We start from the raw sequence: 16961 nt of genomic DNA on the forward strand, positions 1-16961 counted from the left end.
AGAAAAATAAGGACGTTTATTAAAGTCATTTCTAGCCCATAGCTAGGGCTCATACTCGGCTCTACGAGCCATCGTCCGACCTCATCCCCATTCAATGTGAATGACATTAGGAAGGCCGGGCCACAGGTAGATCCCATTGATCCCACGGTAAGGGGTCCCTCCCATAGCCAGTATAGATAGATACACTGCTGGGGATGAAGAGGGGAAGCACTGGATTAATACGTTTCTCTCCCCTCTGCCTGGACCCTCTCATTCCCTCCACCTTCCAAGACCATGGGCCAAAGGTGCCTAGTACCATCTTGCAGGGTATCAAGGGAATCCCCTTTATTATACCCCAAAACTATGGGAAAGGGATGCCCTACCCTTCTCAGCCATCCCAGGCCTGAAGGCCACTGAGGTAGAAGGGGGAGGGACCGCCCTGCTCTGGGCTTGCCCCTTGGGGAAGCAGAGGGCTTTTGCTGGTACAAGAGGCTGATACATCAGCCCGAACTGGAATGCTGCAGTTCTTCCCGAAGCCATGAGGGCACTGGCTGTCCAAGCCGGCTCAGCAGCTTCGACAGCTCCAAATTGTGGTTCCGGAAAAAATCCGTAAGGAAAAGGCGGGACTAACAGGAGAAAAAATGAAGTCAGAATGGTAAGGAGTAGACAGGATCAGATCTTAGACGTGGAGAGGGAAACCCTGTCCCTGGTTTCCCTTACCTCAGTGTCCATATCTGGGTACTTCCGGCCTTTGCTCTTGCCTAGACAACGAGTCTTGCCACCTTCAAGTCCCTGGCACCAGAATCCCTTATCTTCATCAAACCTGCTCAACAGGAAAAGGCCATGAAGTAACGGAAAACAAATCCAGGCCCCATAAATGAACACAACACTGCTACCTCTTCCAGCCCACAGGGACGCATGCCTCTCCTTGGTAAACCTGCTTCCCCGTTTCCCCCAGAGTCATCCTCCCCTGGGTCATGCTCTCCCACCTGAGGGTCCGTGTGTAGTTCAGAAAGGGTGTGATACCCAGGAACTTCTGGATGCTCTCCATTGAGGCAGCTGGGTTGGTACGCAGCTCTTGCCCATCCACAATCAGCAACTAAAGGGACAGGGGTGTGGTTCCCTCTATATTCCTTAGAAGCCACTGGGCTGACAGGAACAGGAAGGGGACCCCCATGAGGGCTACTGGGGAACGGTACCTGTCCAGAGGGGTAGTAAGTCAGCCAGCGTTGTAGATGAGTGGCATAGTAGCCGGGAACAAGACAACGGTTTTGTAGGGCGCGAAGTGCTGGAGGGGCCTGGGAGGAGGCGGAAATCACCTGGTAGAAGGTGTAGTTCAGAGCAGCTGGGTCTCCATGCGCTCGCTGATGCTGGAGGACAAGGGCAGGAAGGGAAGGCCCTGGTGACCTGACAGCGACTCTGCCTCTCCTCCCCAAGGCGCTGGCTTACTTTCCCTACCCTCGTTCCTTTCTGTCTCTCCAGCAGTCACCACCCCTCATGTTCTACTGTGCTCCTAGCTTCAGCCTCACCTGGTACCAAGAGTATGCCCTGTCAGCAGGGTTGGTGAGCACAGTGATGATCTTGGCTCGTGGCAGGAGGGCAGCTCCCCGCCGTGGTACAACCTCTGAGTCAAAGTATGTGGCACTTTTTTCAAAGAGGAAATCAGTGCTGGCATTGGAAGGGACAGGGAAGAAATCCATGTACCTAGGAAGCAGTAGAGAGGAGAGAGAGACAATTTGCAGAGAGAAGGGGCCAGAAGCCTGTGCTGGTGGAAGCAGGAATGGCGGGTTTAAGAGGAAAGGAATGTTCTGAGAAGCACCCCAGGTCTCACCAGTCAATGCCCTTGTGGTAATTAGGGCCGCTGAAGAACTGAATCTCCTCAAAGGTGCTGGGGCTAGGAAAACTGCTAGTCACAGCCGGGTGCAGGCTCAGGAAGAAGTGAATAGCTGTGGTCCCTAAATGGGAGAGAAAGTCCAGGCCATGGTGGGAGAGAATTCAGCTCAACATCAGCTTGAAAGAGGTCAGAAAACAATCACTCTGGGTAGTAAAATACCCTTTGGCCAAACTAGAGCGAGAAAAGAAAAGCCAGAGAGAGGTCCAGGGAACGGTTAAAATGGTTCTCAGCCTTGACTGTGCATCAGATCACTTGTGGACTTTAAAAAAACAACAACAAAAAAAGACATAATTCTGATATACAACCAGGTTAAGAATCACTCAAGGGAAAAAAAATTCACTCAAGGGAAAAAAAATTCACTCAAGGGGACTCCTGGTGGTCCAATGGTTAAGAATCTGCCTGACAATGCAGGGGACACCGGTTTTGATTCTTGGTTGGGGAAGATCCCATATGTTGTCGAGCAACTAAACCTGCTCGCCACGCATTCTAGAGACTGTGCTCCACAACAAGCTACAATGAGAAGACCACACATCACACTAGACAGCAGTCCCCTGCTCACTTGCTGCAACTAGAGAAAGCCCGCACAGCAGTGAAGACCCAGCACAGCCAAAAAAGAAAGAGTCACTCAAAGGACTGGATTAATGAGGAGTGGGTATGAGAAGGGAATTCCCTGGCCAGAGAATTCTCTGGATTTAAGGCAAGGCAAAAGAAATTGGCTAAGGATGATTCACCTGTCTTCTGGGGTCCCACAATGAGGAACTTGGGGAGCCGATCACAGGTTTTCTCCTTGGACCAGATATCTTTGTGCCTCTTGTCGTCACAGGGATTCTGAAGGTGAGGCCAATAATCAGATAATCTTCTCCTCAACAGCCACCCCCATCGTGTCTCTAGGTCAGCCTGAGCTCTATCTCTACCTGCCAAAGGGGGCTTCGCTCTTGAGGGAAGAGGTCAAAGTATTTTCGTGCGAGAGGGACAGGAGGAAGGGTCTGTAGGCGCAGCCTCGTCCAGCACTGGAGAAAGCGCACCAGGCTCTCAAAGGTGTACAGGCCCAGCCGATCATTTCCATAATTAGACAGATGAGTCATAAAGATGCTGATCTGAAAGGGGGTGCCTGCATGTCAGATTTGGAGAGCCTACCCCACTTCAAAAGCGGGCTTGGTGAGCAAAAGTCTCAGCGTGCAAACACACTGGCTGTCCCATCCTCTAGCCCTTCCTCTTGGCACCTTACCGGGTTAAGCAGCACTGTCAGAAAGAGTTCTCCACCTCGGATGCTCCGGTCGAGTTCACGAGAGCCTCCTGGATACTCATTATAGAAGATTGTGTGAGTGAAGAGACCACATGTCTGCCGCGGCAGCACCTGAAGGAAAAGAAAAAGAAAAAACAGGGAGAGATGAGATTGGAAGGCAGGATGAGAACCAGATGAGGGACAGAAGGCTTGAGGCATTTTAGGATTCGCTGGTTTTACAGAGGACAGCAATAAGCTCTCGCTCTATGCATTATGACTTTTCACCCTTCTACCCCCTATTATTACGGACAAGCTTGGATAATGCAGGTTGGAGGCTGACCGATTGTGGGAGTTTGATTCAGGTTTGTACTGGGAGTCCCTCACCATAATGCCATTGTGAATGAAGCCACGGCGGTAGCGGGCAGGGCGGAGATGGGGATACTCCTCAGTGCTGGTCACCTGGATGCCCCACACAGATTTCCAGGCTTCATAGAGCTGTGTGTGGATGGGGTACACGCCGGAGTGGTGGGGGGCCACAGCATACCCCAGATCCGTGGGAATCCCATGCTCCTGGGAATGGGGCATAGACTCTCACTAGGACCTGGTGAGGTTTGGGGAGTAGAGGGTAAAGGGGGTGGGGATGCCTCCATAGAAAGAAAATAGGAAAGGACAAGGAAAGGGTACTCCGCTAGGGAAAGGTTGAAAAGGAAGCATTATCTTTGGGGAAAAGTATGGGGAAGAGATCCAAGGGTCTCACCAGAGCAAACTGTTTGTTGAGCCTCATCTGGTCAGCCAGCACGGAGCGATTGTGGAACAGATGTGGCTGCATGTGGCTCCACATGTGGGGGAACCACCAGAACTCTCGGCGGTGCTTCAGCAGCATGTCGTCCCCAGCATCCTCCTCCTCTGTCCCTATGACCACACACTGACCACTGACCACAGCCAGTTAGGCCCTAGTCCTCCTTTGTTCTGTACCAGCATGGACCGCTTTCCATACTTGGGACAACATGGCTGACCCCTGCCCACCTAGGACTATTTTCCCCATTGCCAACCTGCCCTCCAGCCACCCAGGCTAACCAAAATTCCCACCCACTGTTAGCTCCTCACAGCATTCTGACCCCAAACCTTGCCCCCTTTCTCCAACCTGTTCCCAGGAGGATGGACAGTGAAGGGACAGATCAAACTAAGACTGATGTGCTGAAGGAACAGGCGAACGAGCTCACCAGTATGAAAGAACTTGCCCGAGAAGCCCAAGTTGAAGGTGAAGTTGGGGACTAAGGTCCTGAGTTTGTTCTGGGTGGTCAACAGGGCCTGGGAAGAGTAGCAGGAACATGAGAAATCAGGAGAGAGCAATCTATAGAGAAATTTGAGAAGTCGCATTCTTCTTGCCTGGAAAAGAGCAGGGAGCATTACCTATGACAAGCTCAGAATCAAGGAAGGGAGTCTGAATGGACAGAGACTGAAACAGCTTCTAAGGAAAGAAATCTGAGTCAGGAAAAAGAAAGACTGACCTCAACATCAGCCACCTTCATGCGGGTACCTTCCTTGCCCACAAAGATGTCATCAATGTCTACCAAGATGTAACGGTCAAGGTCCAAGCAGAGGCGCTTGCCAGTGAGGTATGCAACGGCATCAACGAAAACTAGTTTGTGGAGCCAGAAGGAGAGTCCGTGACCAAAGAGCACCCGCTGGATGCCGTCGTGAAGCCCCAGGTCCTGCACCACAGTGGGAAGCCGGGCCCGGCGAGGCACTGGTCCTGGCACAGGGGGCTCAGCCAGCCGAAGGCTGGCAAGAAGCACTGGTTCATAGGTGCTATGGTTGGATTGGAAGATGGTCCAGTCATCACCGGGTAGTGGCCCGGGCTCCAGGCGGCTGGGACGTGTGAGATGCAGGAGTGGAGCCGTAGGATTCACTTGGTAGTCCCGAAGCCCCAAGTTTGAATGTAGAAAAAGGGGAAAGCCCTTGAGCTGGGCACTCAGTAGGCTATGCTCATGGGCTCGGAAAAAGCCAATGATGCCCACACCATACTCCACACAGTACCGGTCTAGCAGTTCCCGACTCCAGGAATCCAGGTTGACATACTTGAGCAGGTTCTCATAAATGACCAAGACATACCGGCCACGGGTATGATCAGTCAGTGTGGGCATGTCCCCTCGGCCAGGTGCCAGCTCAGTGCTATAACGAAAACGGCTAGACTCCAAGATGGCCACGATCTCCTGCCCCAGCTGCGAGTATGCACTCTCCACAAACACAAGGACCACGGGTTCAGTTCGCGCTGTCTCTGGAGGCCTGGGGGGCCGGGGTGGGACTGGAGGCCTTACGGGGCCAGGACCACCTGCCACGCCACTGCTGCAGTCTCCCAAGGGGAGGGGCAATGGTTCCTTGGCCTTGGGGCTGGTGGATACGTAGTAAGCCAAGAAGCCCATGGAGCCCAGACTGAAAGCAATCAGCAGCAGTATGAGGCGGTGCAGTTCCAGCTGCCGAGCTGGGCGTACCACCTTCCACAGCTTGAGCATGGCGGGGAGGTGAGACAGGGATGGGGACCACCTCAGGGGATGGGAGGTAGGAGTTCTATAGGCTGAGGCTCTCTGGGAGGGTAGAAGGATATGAAAAGAGGGGAAAGGGATTCCCGCAGGGTCAGCTCTCTGCAAAGGTGGAAACGAGTCCCCTTAGTACAGGGTAGAGGAGGTAGAAAGGGCAACAGGGGGCAACTGGACAGAGTTCATTGGTCTCAGGTCACCATGGCCCACTGGCCCATGCCTTCAGGATGCAAATCTAGTTAGGCTCCACCTTTGGTCCTGGCTGAGCGCCTCAAATCAGATGTCAGACAGAGTCCCTCACAACCTGTAAGAGAAATTGGTGCGTTACTTCTCTTCGTGAAACTGTCATTAATCCATCCCCCCATTCACCCCCATCTCTCTTACCTCCTGCTCACAGGATGGTTTGTTCTCCAAGAACAAGCTCCTGTAGAAGAACAACACAATCTGAGTCTCATACCTTAGCTTCACAGCCTGTTCCCTTTCTTGGAATGCTGTCTAAATGCTCCTCCCTGAACTAAGTTCAGAACTGAAGCAGTATATCCAAGGTCTGGAAGAGAACAAATCTCCCATCAGTAAAAAGCCAAATAGCCCAGGAGGCTGAAAATGAACCTGCTCTGAAAGGAGTTCCCAGCCTGTGACTGAGCAACTGGTCAGCCAGTAAGGACTCTGGTCTTCCTGTGAAGAAGGGAAGGAAAGCCCCAGAAGTCCCATGTTCCAACGAAATATCAGATAAGAGGAAACTCGTGTGTCCGTTAATCTCCCTCATCTATCAAACCCGACATCTCAGGCTAACAGCACTAACGAACTTGCAGTCAGGTGGATACTATGGTAGGGGAATTCAAGAGGAAAGACAAATGGTGCTAGCTAATCGTTCTATTACCTTCCAAGCCCAGAACCTGAGGATTCTCTTCCCCGCTCCTTGTGAAAAATTACTCACCCCTTCTCTTTACCTCACCTATGCCAATGTCAGGACGGGTGATAAAAACATAGCCCCAGAGCAGGCCACATCACTGGCACCTAAGAAAAGCTAGAGAGGTGACACCAGAGTCTGTCTCCCTATCCACTCTACTTCTCCTTCCTAACTTAGCCTGGATGGCACTACATCCTCATCCCTAAACGGCTCAGAAGGGTCGTGAGCCAGCCTAGAGAGACATGAGGGATAGAGTCCTATCACAGAAACAGAGCAAGCTTGAGTAGGGCTGGGTGGCAGAGAGGAACAGGAGCTTAAGTAGTAACCAATCAATAACAGAAAGGAGAAAGTACCATCAGAAAATAATTTTAAAGAGATCTACATTTCAGAGACTTTTTTCCTTAAGTAGACCAATTAGAAGCTTTACTGTCACTCTCCCCATCTTAATCATTTCTAGTAAGGCCAGTGGCTGGCAATCTCTACCACTCACCCCCGACACATACACATCTTGGGGTGATTAAGCAGAGATAGGGGTCCTTCAGAATTGAGACAGTTTACGAACAGTTCAGCTTTGGCTTGAGTAAAACTAACTGGCATGAAAAGAGAGCTGGGAAGGATCAAAATGGTGATGGGAAGGGGTGAATCCTAAGACCTAGAGGAAACTTTTTGGGGTAAACACAGTAGTGAGAAGAAATCACTGTAGAATAGGGGAAGCAGATACTAGAATAGGGGGTGATCACTCATAATGTTAAGGATAACAGTTAACATTTACTGGGGGCTTATATTTGCCAGACATTCTTCTAAGAGCTTTCTCTATATTTAATGCTCACACTAGTCCTAAGAGGTAAGTAATATTCCCGTTTTACATATGAGTAATTTGAGGTTCAGAGAAGCTTAGTAACTTGCCCAGGATCACACTGCTCAGTCAGTGGAGGAATTGGGATTCAAAGTCAGGCCTGTCAAGCTCCAGCCCTGCTCTTAACCACTGCATTTTAGCTTCGGACCTAGAAGAAGCAGCAATATTCAGAGAAGGGGTGATGAGAAAGTCCTGGGGGAGGGCGCGGGGTGGGATGATAAATACCGAAGCTGGACCACGGCCGGGGAGGGGTTGCTGAATGTGTGCGCAACAGCCGGAGGAGAGCAATTGGGGTGGGGGCTGAGGAAGGCGGGGGAGTGGGCCCCGCGCTGGGAGACCAGCAGTGCAGATGCGGCGGGCGGAGGGGGACCTAGCGGCGACAGGGGCGTGGGGCGCTGGCACATGGGGGTCACGGACGGAAGGCCCAGCTGGGGGGGCCGTGGCTTCAAAGGTGGGTAGAGCGGGGCGTGAAGCACTGAAGGGGAAAGGCGAAAGGGGCTAGGGGCGCGCGGAGGAGAGTCGGCGGTGACATCGGGGCGGGCGTCGGGCTGGCAGAGCCCCGAGGGGAGGAGGAACCCGGGGCAAAGGGGACCAGCCAGGAGGAATGAGGCCACGATCAGGGCGGCCTGCGGAAGGGACAGGGGGAGGGGAGCGCGGCCGCCCCGAGGGGCCGCAGGGGACGCCCCGGCGGGCGGTCTCGGTGGCCACAGTGCGGGGAGTCTGTGAGGGGAGAGCTGCGGGGACCGCGGGCGGGGGCCACACTCTGAGCGGGGGTCTCCTCAAGGGCGGCTCACCCGGCGGACTGGGCGGCGTCTCCGCTGTCCCCGGGCTCCGCCACGTCCCGGGGCTGCCCGGCTTCCCTGCTCTCGGGGCCTCGGGCCGCGTCGCGGCGGCTCCGCCATCTCCGAGCGAACGTTCTGCCGCAGCCGGGCCCAACCACCGCTCCCGCCGGGGGGAGGCGGCGCGCGGCCGCTCGCGGCCCCGCGCGGGTCCCCGCCGCCTCCGGGCCTGCCAGCCGCGCGGCCGAGGCGCGGGGCTGCTGAACCGGGCTCCCCAGCGCCCGGCTGGGCCGCGACCTCGGAGACAGCCGGCTCCGCGCGCCCCCGGCAGAGGCGCCCCCCTCCTCCCCGCGCGGTGGCACAACCTGGCGAGCGTCGGCGGCGCGGCTCCCGAGGCCGGGGCGGGCCGAGGCTGCGGGATCTTCCACTCGGCCCGGCGGCGGGGGAGCCGGGCCGGCACACTGAGGGGCGGCGGGGAGGGGGCTGGGCGGGCCCAGGCGGGGGCGGGGCGAGACTCCGAGCTCACCTAAGAGCGCAAGCTCTCCCCAACCCCAGCCCCAACCTCGCCTCAGCAATCCAGTGGGGTGATTGGAGGCTGATGACTTTAGGAGGAAGTTTTATTCTAAAATGGGTCCAAAAGGAGTGGGAGAAGGTCTAGCTCTCCACCAGAAGCCTTGTAACCCAGGCTGTTAAATCTAAACCTCTGGCCATAAGCCTCCGACAGCAGTAACACAATGGACTGTTTAAAGGTTATTTTATTAAATATCTTCAGTTCAAGGTTTCATTGTAACAAAGCTATGAAGGGTCTACCAACATTCAGAACAAACACTATTTTTAAATTATTTCTATGTCATCATGCAAAAATTCTGCATCAAATGCCTTCCATTTCCTGTTTAAAAGGTGTTGTTGTTGTTGTTTTAATAGTCTATTGTCTATAGATGCTGACATTAGCCCCAGAAGAGGAATAAGAATGCTAAGAAGTGGGGCTGGAGCAGCCATATGAAGCTATGGGTCTTAATGAACTCTAAGACCATTTGTCTTCAAGCCAGCAAAACCAAACCCTGTGGTGAAGATGTCTGCGTGCTGGTACTGCAGGCTGCAGGGCAGGAGACGGCTGGGACCCGGGGGCTGGGGCATGCAGGAGGTGCTCGGAGGAGCCTGGCTAAATCCAAGCACCAGCACCTGTGAGTCTGCTCTCTTCTCAGCTGGCTCCAAGGTAAACCTGTAGCTTTGCCTCTTCGCCCAGCTCCTGTGCCTCCTTAAGGCAGTCCAGGGAGCTGGGGTCTACCCATCTCTCCCCCAACAGTGCAGACATTTGTGCAGACAGACCTGCACAGTTGTTTGGGGGGAAACCAAAGCCATGAACAATTGCTCCTCCATTATCGTCTCTGCTATCTGCTTAGAGTATACATTCTTCCCTCCTGGAATGGAACTCCTTGAGCACAGAGAGGGACAATGAAGGAAGGAGCCTTGGCTCTGGACATCTCTTTTGGGTACATGCAGGTGAGACGGGGGTGATGCCCATGCAGGTTGTCCAGCAGTAAGTCTATACTTCAGTTGGTCAGTAAAGAAGTCTCTTTATAGAGGATACCTCTTCTTGCCAGAGTAGTCAAGTCAGTCTCAAAGACAGGAAAAGAGATTGGCGTGCAGCAAGGGAAGAGGAAGAAGGGAGGCAGCCCTGAGGGCAGCCTGAATGCATAGAAACAACTGTCAACTCAATCCCTCCGCCTCACTCCTCCCATCCCCCAGGGGCACTTGGCAGAGGGCCCAGGCCCAGATGAGGGTCAGCACAGGGACCACCTCCATGAGAAGGCAAGACAAAGATGGGCCAAGTCAGCACGGAAACAGAACTGCCAGAGGCGGCAGGGGGAGCCCAGACCAAGGCCTGGCTCTCTCCTTGCTGTTGTAAGAAAACAAACACAAAGCAAAGCGGCAACCCCTCCCACTTCCCAGCTGCTAGGATTGGGCCTCAATATCAGAGCCCACGTGCATTGTGCATCCTATAGAAATGGATGAGTAAGTGAGTGCATGTCAGATTAACACGAGGTTTCTCATCAGCTTCGGAGCAGACACGCTTCTGCAGCACCAATTCTCTTCCCTTCTACGCTAAATGGTAGAGTACAGCAACGTCCGGGCCCTGCTTCTCAGTCCTGAGGCCACTGCTTCTCAGCTGCCTCCACAGCAGGCTGGGAGCTCCACATTCTCTCCCAAGTAGGTCTGTTGGCCACGGTGTTCTCATAAGCCTCGTTCTAGGCGTGTATACAAATTCTGAAGAAGTCCGTTCTGAGACCTGGGGCAGGCAGGCCATCTCAGAGGCTGCAGTCACATCACACAGCCCCCAGAGCTCTGTCAGAGTTCTTGCCTGGTCCCGAGTCCATGGAGGCCAGAGGCCGAGCTCACCTCTTCAGGGCTGGTGGGTGAGCCCACTGCTTGTGCCAGGATGGGCATCACACAGACTCCTGCCTTCTTGCCAGCCCAAGGGCTGTCGATGATTTTAAAACACATCATGGTATGGATCCCACTTTTTTTTTTAAACAATCTTTTTTTTTTCTTTTTTTTCCCTTAAATGTAAAAAACACCTCGGTACAGCAGAGACAGACACGAAGGGCGGGCGGGAGGGCTGCATGCAAGGGCGTGCATTGGCTGCTGCCGCTTTGTAATTTAATTGTTTTAAACCTCAAACGAACAGGACTGCCGCTGTCACTCAGGCCCTCCAGAGCCACTGGCTGCGAAGGTTTGACCTCCGGCTGGGATCTCCTCATGCCCCTGTCAAACAGGACAGACGTGGTAACAGGACAGAGGACAGTACACACACAGGAGTTCCAGAGACTTAAACGCACCACACACGTGGCCAACTCTGCCTGAGAAGGTGGAGGGTGGGGGAGAAGCTAGTATTTAAACATAACATCGCCTCCCATTTGCTGAGTACACATTGAGTGCTTTACTTACAAGTACCTTATTTAAATCTCACAACAGAGGCAGGCACCGCTCCTTCCCTCTTTTTAACAGCTGAGGAAAATAAGGCTTAGGGAGGGGAAGTAACCTGTTCAAGGTCACCCAATGTAGTGTCACGGAGCCAGACCCAAGTCTGTCTGACTTGAGAGCATAACTTCTTACAACCACCACACTGGCTGGCTGGCCTTCACTGCGCTTCTGGGATGGCCTGAATGTCCTCCCCCAAGGCCACCTCTCAACACCTTCTTCCTCCTCTGACCCCACTTGTCCCAGCCCCCACCCCCCACCAGATGCACCTGTGGCTGAGCTCACTGCAGCGGTGCGGCAGGGGCCCCTGAGCAGTGATAGTGGACATTGAGCCACTTGCCATCCCGGCGATGCCAGACCCGGGTCTCCTCCGACTGGCTGGTGCGAGGCCGACCCTGCCCATCGATGTACTGGGTGAGGCGGATGTAGGCAATGCAAGCCGCGTCCTCTCCGATCACGTGGACGTGTGGGTTCAGGATGGTGGTGTGGATGGGCTTGCTGTTCTTGGACAGGACTGTAGTGGGCAGGGCGGGGTGAGGTAGGTAGGAGGGCGTCAGGCCTGGGGACGGGCATTTTCCTCCCAGCCTGCACTTCCCAAGTCTCACCCTCTCTCCAGTAACCATTCTGGGAGTCGCCAAGTTCCCCCATACACTCTCCAGAGTCTGGGAAACCCCATTAGATTAGTTTCAATTATTTAAAAGGAAGAGAAAGGTGGGGAGCAGTGTTACCAGCAGCTAGTATTTTAATCAGACAATGTACTGCGGGTTTTACATGCATGAGCCATATTCCTTGGTCAATATTATTTTCTTTGTTATAAGATAAGGAAATAGGCTCAAGGAGGTTAATTAAGTAATTTGCCCACACAACATCTGAACTCAAGATTATCTTAACGGAAGACTATGATGATCTTTCTACCCCGATAGGTGGGCTTAGATTTCATAAGCGTTGTGTGTGCTTAGTCACGTCTGACTCTTTTGCAACCCTATGGACTGTAGCAGGCCAGGCTCCTCTGTCCATGGGATTTCTCAGGTAAGAATACTGGAGTGGGTTACCATTTCCTTCTCCAGGGGATCTTCCCGACCCAGGGATCAAATCCTTGTCTCCTGTCTTGGCAGGTGGATTCTTTACCATTCTGAGTCATCTGGGAAGCCCTCATAAGGGTTGGCTTGTCCCTAATTAGGGCTGTAGAGCAAAACCAAGAACTTAAAATATTCAAAATTGATTTTTGAATTTTATAAAGGTCCAAAGTTAAAAAAAAAAAAGTCAGCAAAGCACCAAGCTGAGGGTATTCCCAGAGTCCCCAGGATCCTCTGGGGGGAACCAAAAGAAGATGTATTGCCATTATCAGCAAACACCATGAACTGTGTTGCTTTTACTGAGATTCACATTTTAGGTCAATTCAAATGTTAGGGGCTATACGAGACCTTTCAGAGAGTTTCTGTGAGCTCTGAAATTGCTTCTGGCTAATAGAATTACTTAGATAACCTAGGGTTTATAACTGCAGCTGAGACATGGAGAGGATGGTAGTTAGCAGAAAAAATAGTGAGAAAATGAAATTCAGGGCAGGATGGGGAAGGCCCAGGATAAAGTGGGAAAGATGAGGAAAAAAAAATAAGGAGGGGGATGGTCTTAGTGGAAAGAAAGATGGGAGGAGGTGATGAATTAGCGTCTTATCCTCTGGGACTTCCAGGAACTGTCTGGAGCACAACACCCCAGCCACCCACCCCTAGCCAGGACTCCTGTCTCCCTCAGTGGCTGGAAGGAGGACCCTAGCCACAACTTCCGATCTCACAGTCGTCAATGGTGCCCTGTTACTTGCTTGCACATTCTTATCCTGGTTTTAATTTCCTCTATTGTGAAACCTGCAGACACAGAGCTTCATTATTCCTCGTTGATATCATCTCAACCTAACCTCTCATGGTTTCCAAGTGTCTTGGCTTAAAGAAATACAGTGGCCTTGATTATCATACAACGGCACTGCTGCCGAACAGAGGGGGCACACAGGGCTCTGGGAGGAGGGCCTTTGGAGATGCCAGCTGAAGACCATCCTCAGGCCCCCGGAGGCAAGCACACAGACCGGGGTGCGGCAGGCAGGCCCAGTAAGGGAAAAGCGGGCGGATGGAAAGAGGAGAAGGTGAGCGGGGACAGAGGCAAGGGGGTGAGGGGCAGGCAGGAGTATCTCGGCAGCACGAACCCACTCACGATTCTCAAAGTAAAACTTATGGAAATCCATCCCTTCCACGAGGTTACCCAGGGCCTCAGGCTCAAAGGAAGTGAGGCCTGGGTCACAAATCTTCCTACAGGGGAGGGAAAAAAAAAAGCAGCCCATCAGTCTTATATGAGAATTATTGTCTATCTTCCTCCTCAGCGGCAGCAGGTGAGCTATAGGCTGGGCCTGACAAATTGGCTGAGATCTCTGGGCCCTGCCAGCTGAGCAGCTCAGCTCCACCTTTTCAACCCACCAGCCCTGGCCCCAGGGGTGGGCTCAATCACCGACATCTACCTGGAAGGGCTCCCAGGGGCCTGGTGTTTAACTCAGATGCTGTGCCCAAGGCCTAGCCTTCACTTTTCCCCGGGTCCCAGCTGCTTTTTGAAAGGCAGGAAAGGCTTGAGAGATGACTTGGGTCTCAAGGAACTGGGTCTCTACTCACGTGTAGGCCTCAAAGTCCCCATTGTTGATGGCCTCAATCAGTTGTTCTGTGATCTTAATGATCTCCTGTTTCCGCACTGTAGGAGGAAAAATCCAGCCATTTACCCTTGTGAGATAGGATTCTCCCAAGTGACGCAAAGCCCTCCCCAATCCATCAGAGAATCCCCTGTGATCTCTTTGACAAAGACATCCCTCTTCTCTCCTTAAGGCCCTTCTCTGGAAAAGTGAGCCCACCGTTCTCTCCCTTCTCCCTCTTTGTCCACAGAGCTAATGACCTTTCTGTCCTAAAGCCCGCCTTATGATCCTCTGGCCTTTGCCTCCCTCTCCATTAATAACCAGGATGCAGAAAACATTCTTGTCTTTAAAGCCAAGGAGCCTGACACCCTGTGAATACTCTGCCCTCAGTCTTTGTATCCCATCCCCACAGGTTCAGGCTCTCAAAGAAGCATCTCCTGGATATGGCTGTTTCCACCACTCATTTCTCTCACCTGAAGGGGCTCAGTCAGGTCTCAATTACCAGCCCACCCGCAATCCCCCCAGCCCTCACTCAGTGGTCCAAAACTTAGCCCTGGGCACCAGCCAGCCTGAAAGCAGACTCTAGCCAGGGTTGAGGAGGGCTCCAAAGAATGAATAGACTCCTGGGATGGATGCTTAATTCTCTTCGCCTTATTCATCTCCTCCACAGGGCATTTTGGGGTAAAGGGTCTTGGAACTGTAAATAAACACTCTTTTTAAATGGAGACTCTTACCAGCTCCGTTTACCCTTGGAAAAACTCTAAATCTCACATCTGCTCTCAAGCCAGGATATATCCCTCAGGAAAACCAAGGACAAGGCTCAGACTGACAGGCAGGCAGAGTTGGTGCCCTCAGAGCACCCCCCACCCCAATTCGAAGCCAAGGGACTGCTGATGACACCCCGCTCTCGTGGGCAGCTCACTTACAGGGAGCACCACTATTAGCAGAGGGCGCTGCCAGGGTAAGGGAGGGCCTCAGGCTAACCCTGACCGGAGCCCCAGGCTGGCCCAGGCCACGAGCGAGAGGCTGCAAGACAAATGTGAGCACTAGAAGAGCACAGCCAAGGGGCACAACTGGGAGAGGGCAGTGCAGCCACAGGTACAGCCAGCACAGGGCCCCACAGGCATTAGCACCATCAGGAGGGCGGCTCGAAGTGAATAAGCAGGAGGTTGGGGAACCACAGAGCTTCATCCACTTTCCAAAGGCAAGCAGGTATGCGCACACACAAACACACACACACACACCCTCTCCAACCCCACCAAGCCCATCTGCAAGACCTGACTGGGGCCCTATGGGTGAAGAGGCTCGTGTTTAGAAACTCTAGAAGGATCGATGGTAGGAGGGAAAGAAGCAGACGAAGGCACCCTCTACAAAAACACAACTGGAGATGTAAATACAAGCTACCACTCACCAGCTAAGCATCGTATCAAGACGTTCCACTATCCCATTCATATTTCTGAGGTGAGTGTCATTTTATTACCACTTTACAGATAAAGAAACTGTAGCTCCAGGAGGTTAAGCTACTTCATGCATTTTTTAAGGTAGTGGAGCTAGATTTAAACTCAGGTCAGTCTCACCCCAAGCTCTTAGTATGATATTATGCTGAGCCTCAAGAAGCATCAAGGGGAACGCGTTTTCTTGACTACAAATTTCTCCACCAACTCACACCCACTACCACGGACCTGACTTCTGACCCCACCTTTCTTCCCGCTCAGCGCTGAGACAAGGCCCTCTGTGTATCCCACTGGCTTTCTACTCCTTCCCTCCTGCCACATTCTTCCACCCGCTTTTCTTCATGTCTTTGGGCCCTGGTCTCAAGGCCCCCTGTCTGGTCTTAACAGCACCTCCAATCAGCTCCCCCACCCAGCGGAGGCTGAGCTCCCAAAGGTGACTAGATGGACAGCTGGGCTGGGCTGACAGCTCTGGGTGGTGGGTGGGTGGGTCAGGGGGATCCCTGAGGGGCTTCAGGACGAGCCAGGGAGACGGAAGCCAGAATGTGCCTCCCTCACACTTACTGGCTGAGGAGCAGAGAGAAGGCTGGGGCTGCATGCCTGCAGAGGGGGCTGTCCTGTCCCGGGAGCTCCGTCCTTCAGGCATCGAGCTGCCATTCCCAGTGCGGAGCGGGGCAGCTAGCCAGCCAGGGCAGGGCAGGGCAAGGCAGAGCAGCCAAAACAAACAGAACAAGGCAGGTGAGCGAGCAAGCCGGACAGGACCCGAGCCCGTGGCACTGAAGAACCGAGGCAAGGCGAAGCCTCAGGTTGCTGTGGACCTGGGACCATGCCCATGCTGCCAGAGAGGCCTCCCAGCTGGGAGCACAGACCTGGGTTTGCGGCTTCCAGAGGAGCCTTCCAACAGCCTGTACAAGGAGCCCTGCTCCCAGGGAAGATGTTCTAGGAACCAGGGCTACAGAGTCGAGAGCCCAGCAGTGAAGGAGCCGCTTACTCTGCCAGTATCACCAGAACTGAAATGACCTGATCTCAATCCTGGCAGCCCTGAAGGCACTGTTCTTTACTGCCTTATATGTTTATGCTTTCTCTTCTTTTCTTGATTACCAAAGGTTTGCTTGCTCCCTTATTGCCTCGGGTGTGCTCTCTCAGCTGTGAGCTGCAACATTCCTCCAACTTTTCTGAGAACCTGGCCTAAGGTCACTTACTAAAGGCAAAGGGAGCAATCCCAGGATGTCAAACTAAAGGGCTGGATAGAGAGTCACAGTGGTCTGGCCTGCCATGCCTTCCCACATCCCCTGGCACTCTGGCCAGGCCCAAACTTAAGCTTGGTGGTCCTCACGGGACCACTGGGGCACAGCCAAATGCGGTTCTGACTCCATCACTCATGCCAAGGCTTTGTGACGAGAGTGACCCACCAACCCCAATGTGTCCAGGACTGTTCTAGTTTTAAAGCCCAAAGTTCTACATCCTGGGGAATTCAGTGCCCGGGAAACTGGGATCACTGGTGACCTTATTAATGGCTCATGACATCTGCAGGCCACCTCTGCAGGGACTCAAGATGTCCCTGATCCAGGATATCACACTGTAGCAGCGACAGGAGCAGCTCTCTGAGCCCCGGACAGGCTCAGGAAAAGCCCTCGTTGAACTATCCTAGACATGGGGTCAAAGAAGAGAAGCCACCTG

At 53.2% G+C, this 16961-nt stretch overlaps 2 protein-coding genes across 32 annotated transcripts in view; both read right to left on the bottom strand.

Annotated features, from left to right (window-relative positions):
• Positions 1-3: 3 nt before the first annotated feature.
• NDST2 (N-deacetylase and N-sulfotransferase 2) lies at positions 4-8632 on the bottom strand. 8 transcript variants are annotated; one of them, XM_088842009.1, is made up of 16 exons: positions 8199-8618; positions 7455-7552; positions 6023-6062; positions 4610-5942; positions 4322-4487; positions 3856-4010; positions 3483-3668; positions 3102-3230; positions 2788-2970; positions 2605-2701; positions 1811-1934; positions 1509-1683; positions 1179-1349; positions 969-1078; positions 700-802; positions 4-605 (listed from the first exon to the last, which is right to left on the bottom strand). In XM_088842009.1, exons 4-16 carry the CDS (start codon positions 5612-5614, stop codon positions 480-482), a joined length of 2730 nt encoding a protein of 909 aa, XP_088698135.1. In that variant the 5' UTR covers positions 5615-5942; positions 6023-6062; positions 7455-7552; positions 8199-8618; the 3' UTR covers positions 4-479. The 8 variants fall into 8 exon arrangements, with proteins under 8 accessions (XP_088698135.1, XP_088698136.1, XP_055281387.1 ...); XM_088842010.1 differs by having other exon boundaries at positions 6023-6185; XM_055425412.2 differs by having other exon boundaries at positions 1179-1277; positions 6023-7552; positions 8199-8632.
• Positions 8633-8920: 288 nt separating this feature from the next.
• Positions 8921-16961, bottom strand: part of CAMK2G (calcium/calmodulin dependent protein kinase II gamma) — a 54506-nt gene continuing 46465 nt past the window's right edge. For 13 of the 24 annotated variants that reach the window (XM_088842013.1, XM_088842012.1, XM_055425422.2 and 10 more), the window contains 5 exons: positions 15846-15959; positions 13817-13892; positions 13368-13462; positions 11435-11679; positions 8921-10949 (listed from right to left, as the gene is read on the bottom strand). In XM_088842013.1, coding sequence (XP_088698139.1) covers positions 11447-11679; positions 13368-13462; positions 13817-13892; positions 15846-15959 — 518 coding nt within the window. In that variant the 3' untranslated portion in view covers positions 8921-10949; positions 11435-11446. Of the gene's footprint in view, positions 10950-11434; positions 11680-13359; positions 13463-13816; positions 13893-15845; positions 15960-16961 lie in introns of those variants that run through there. The other 11 variants (XM_088842017.1, XM_088842015.1, XM_055425435.2 and 8 more) reach the window with 2 other exon arrangements.

The sequence above is a fragment of the Moschus berezovskii genome, chromosome 12 (genome assembly GCF_049115385.1).
Source record: "Moschus berezovskii isolate FMDL1 chromosome 12, NW_MosBer_1.0, whole genome shotgun sequence".
In the NCBI taxonomy this organism is placed as follows: domain Eukaryota; kingdom Metazoa; phylum Chordata; class Mammalia; order Artiodactyla; family Moschidae; genus Moschus; species Moschus berezovskii.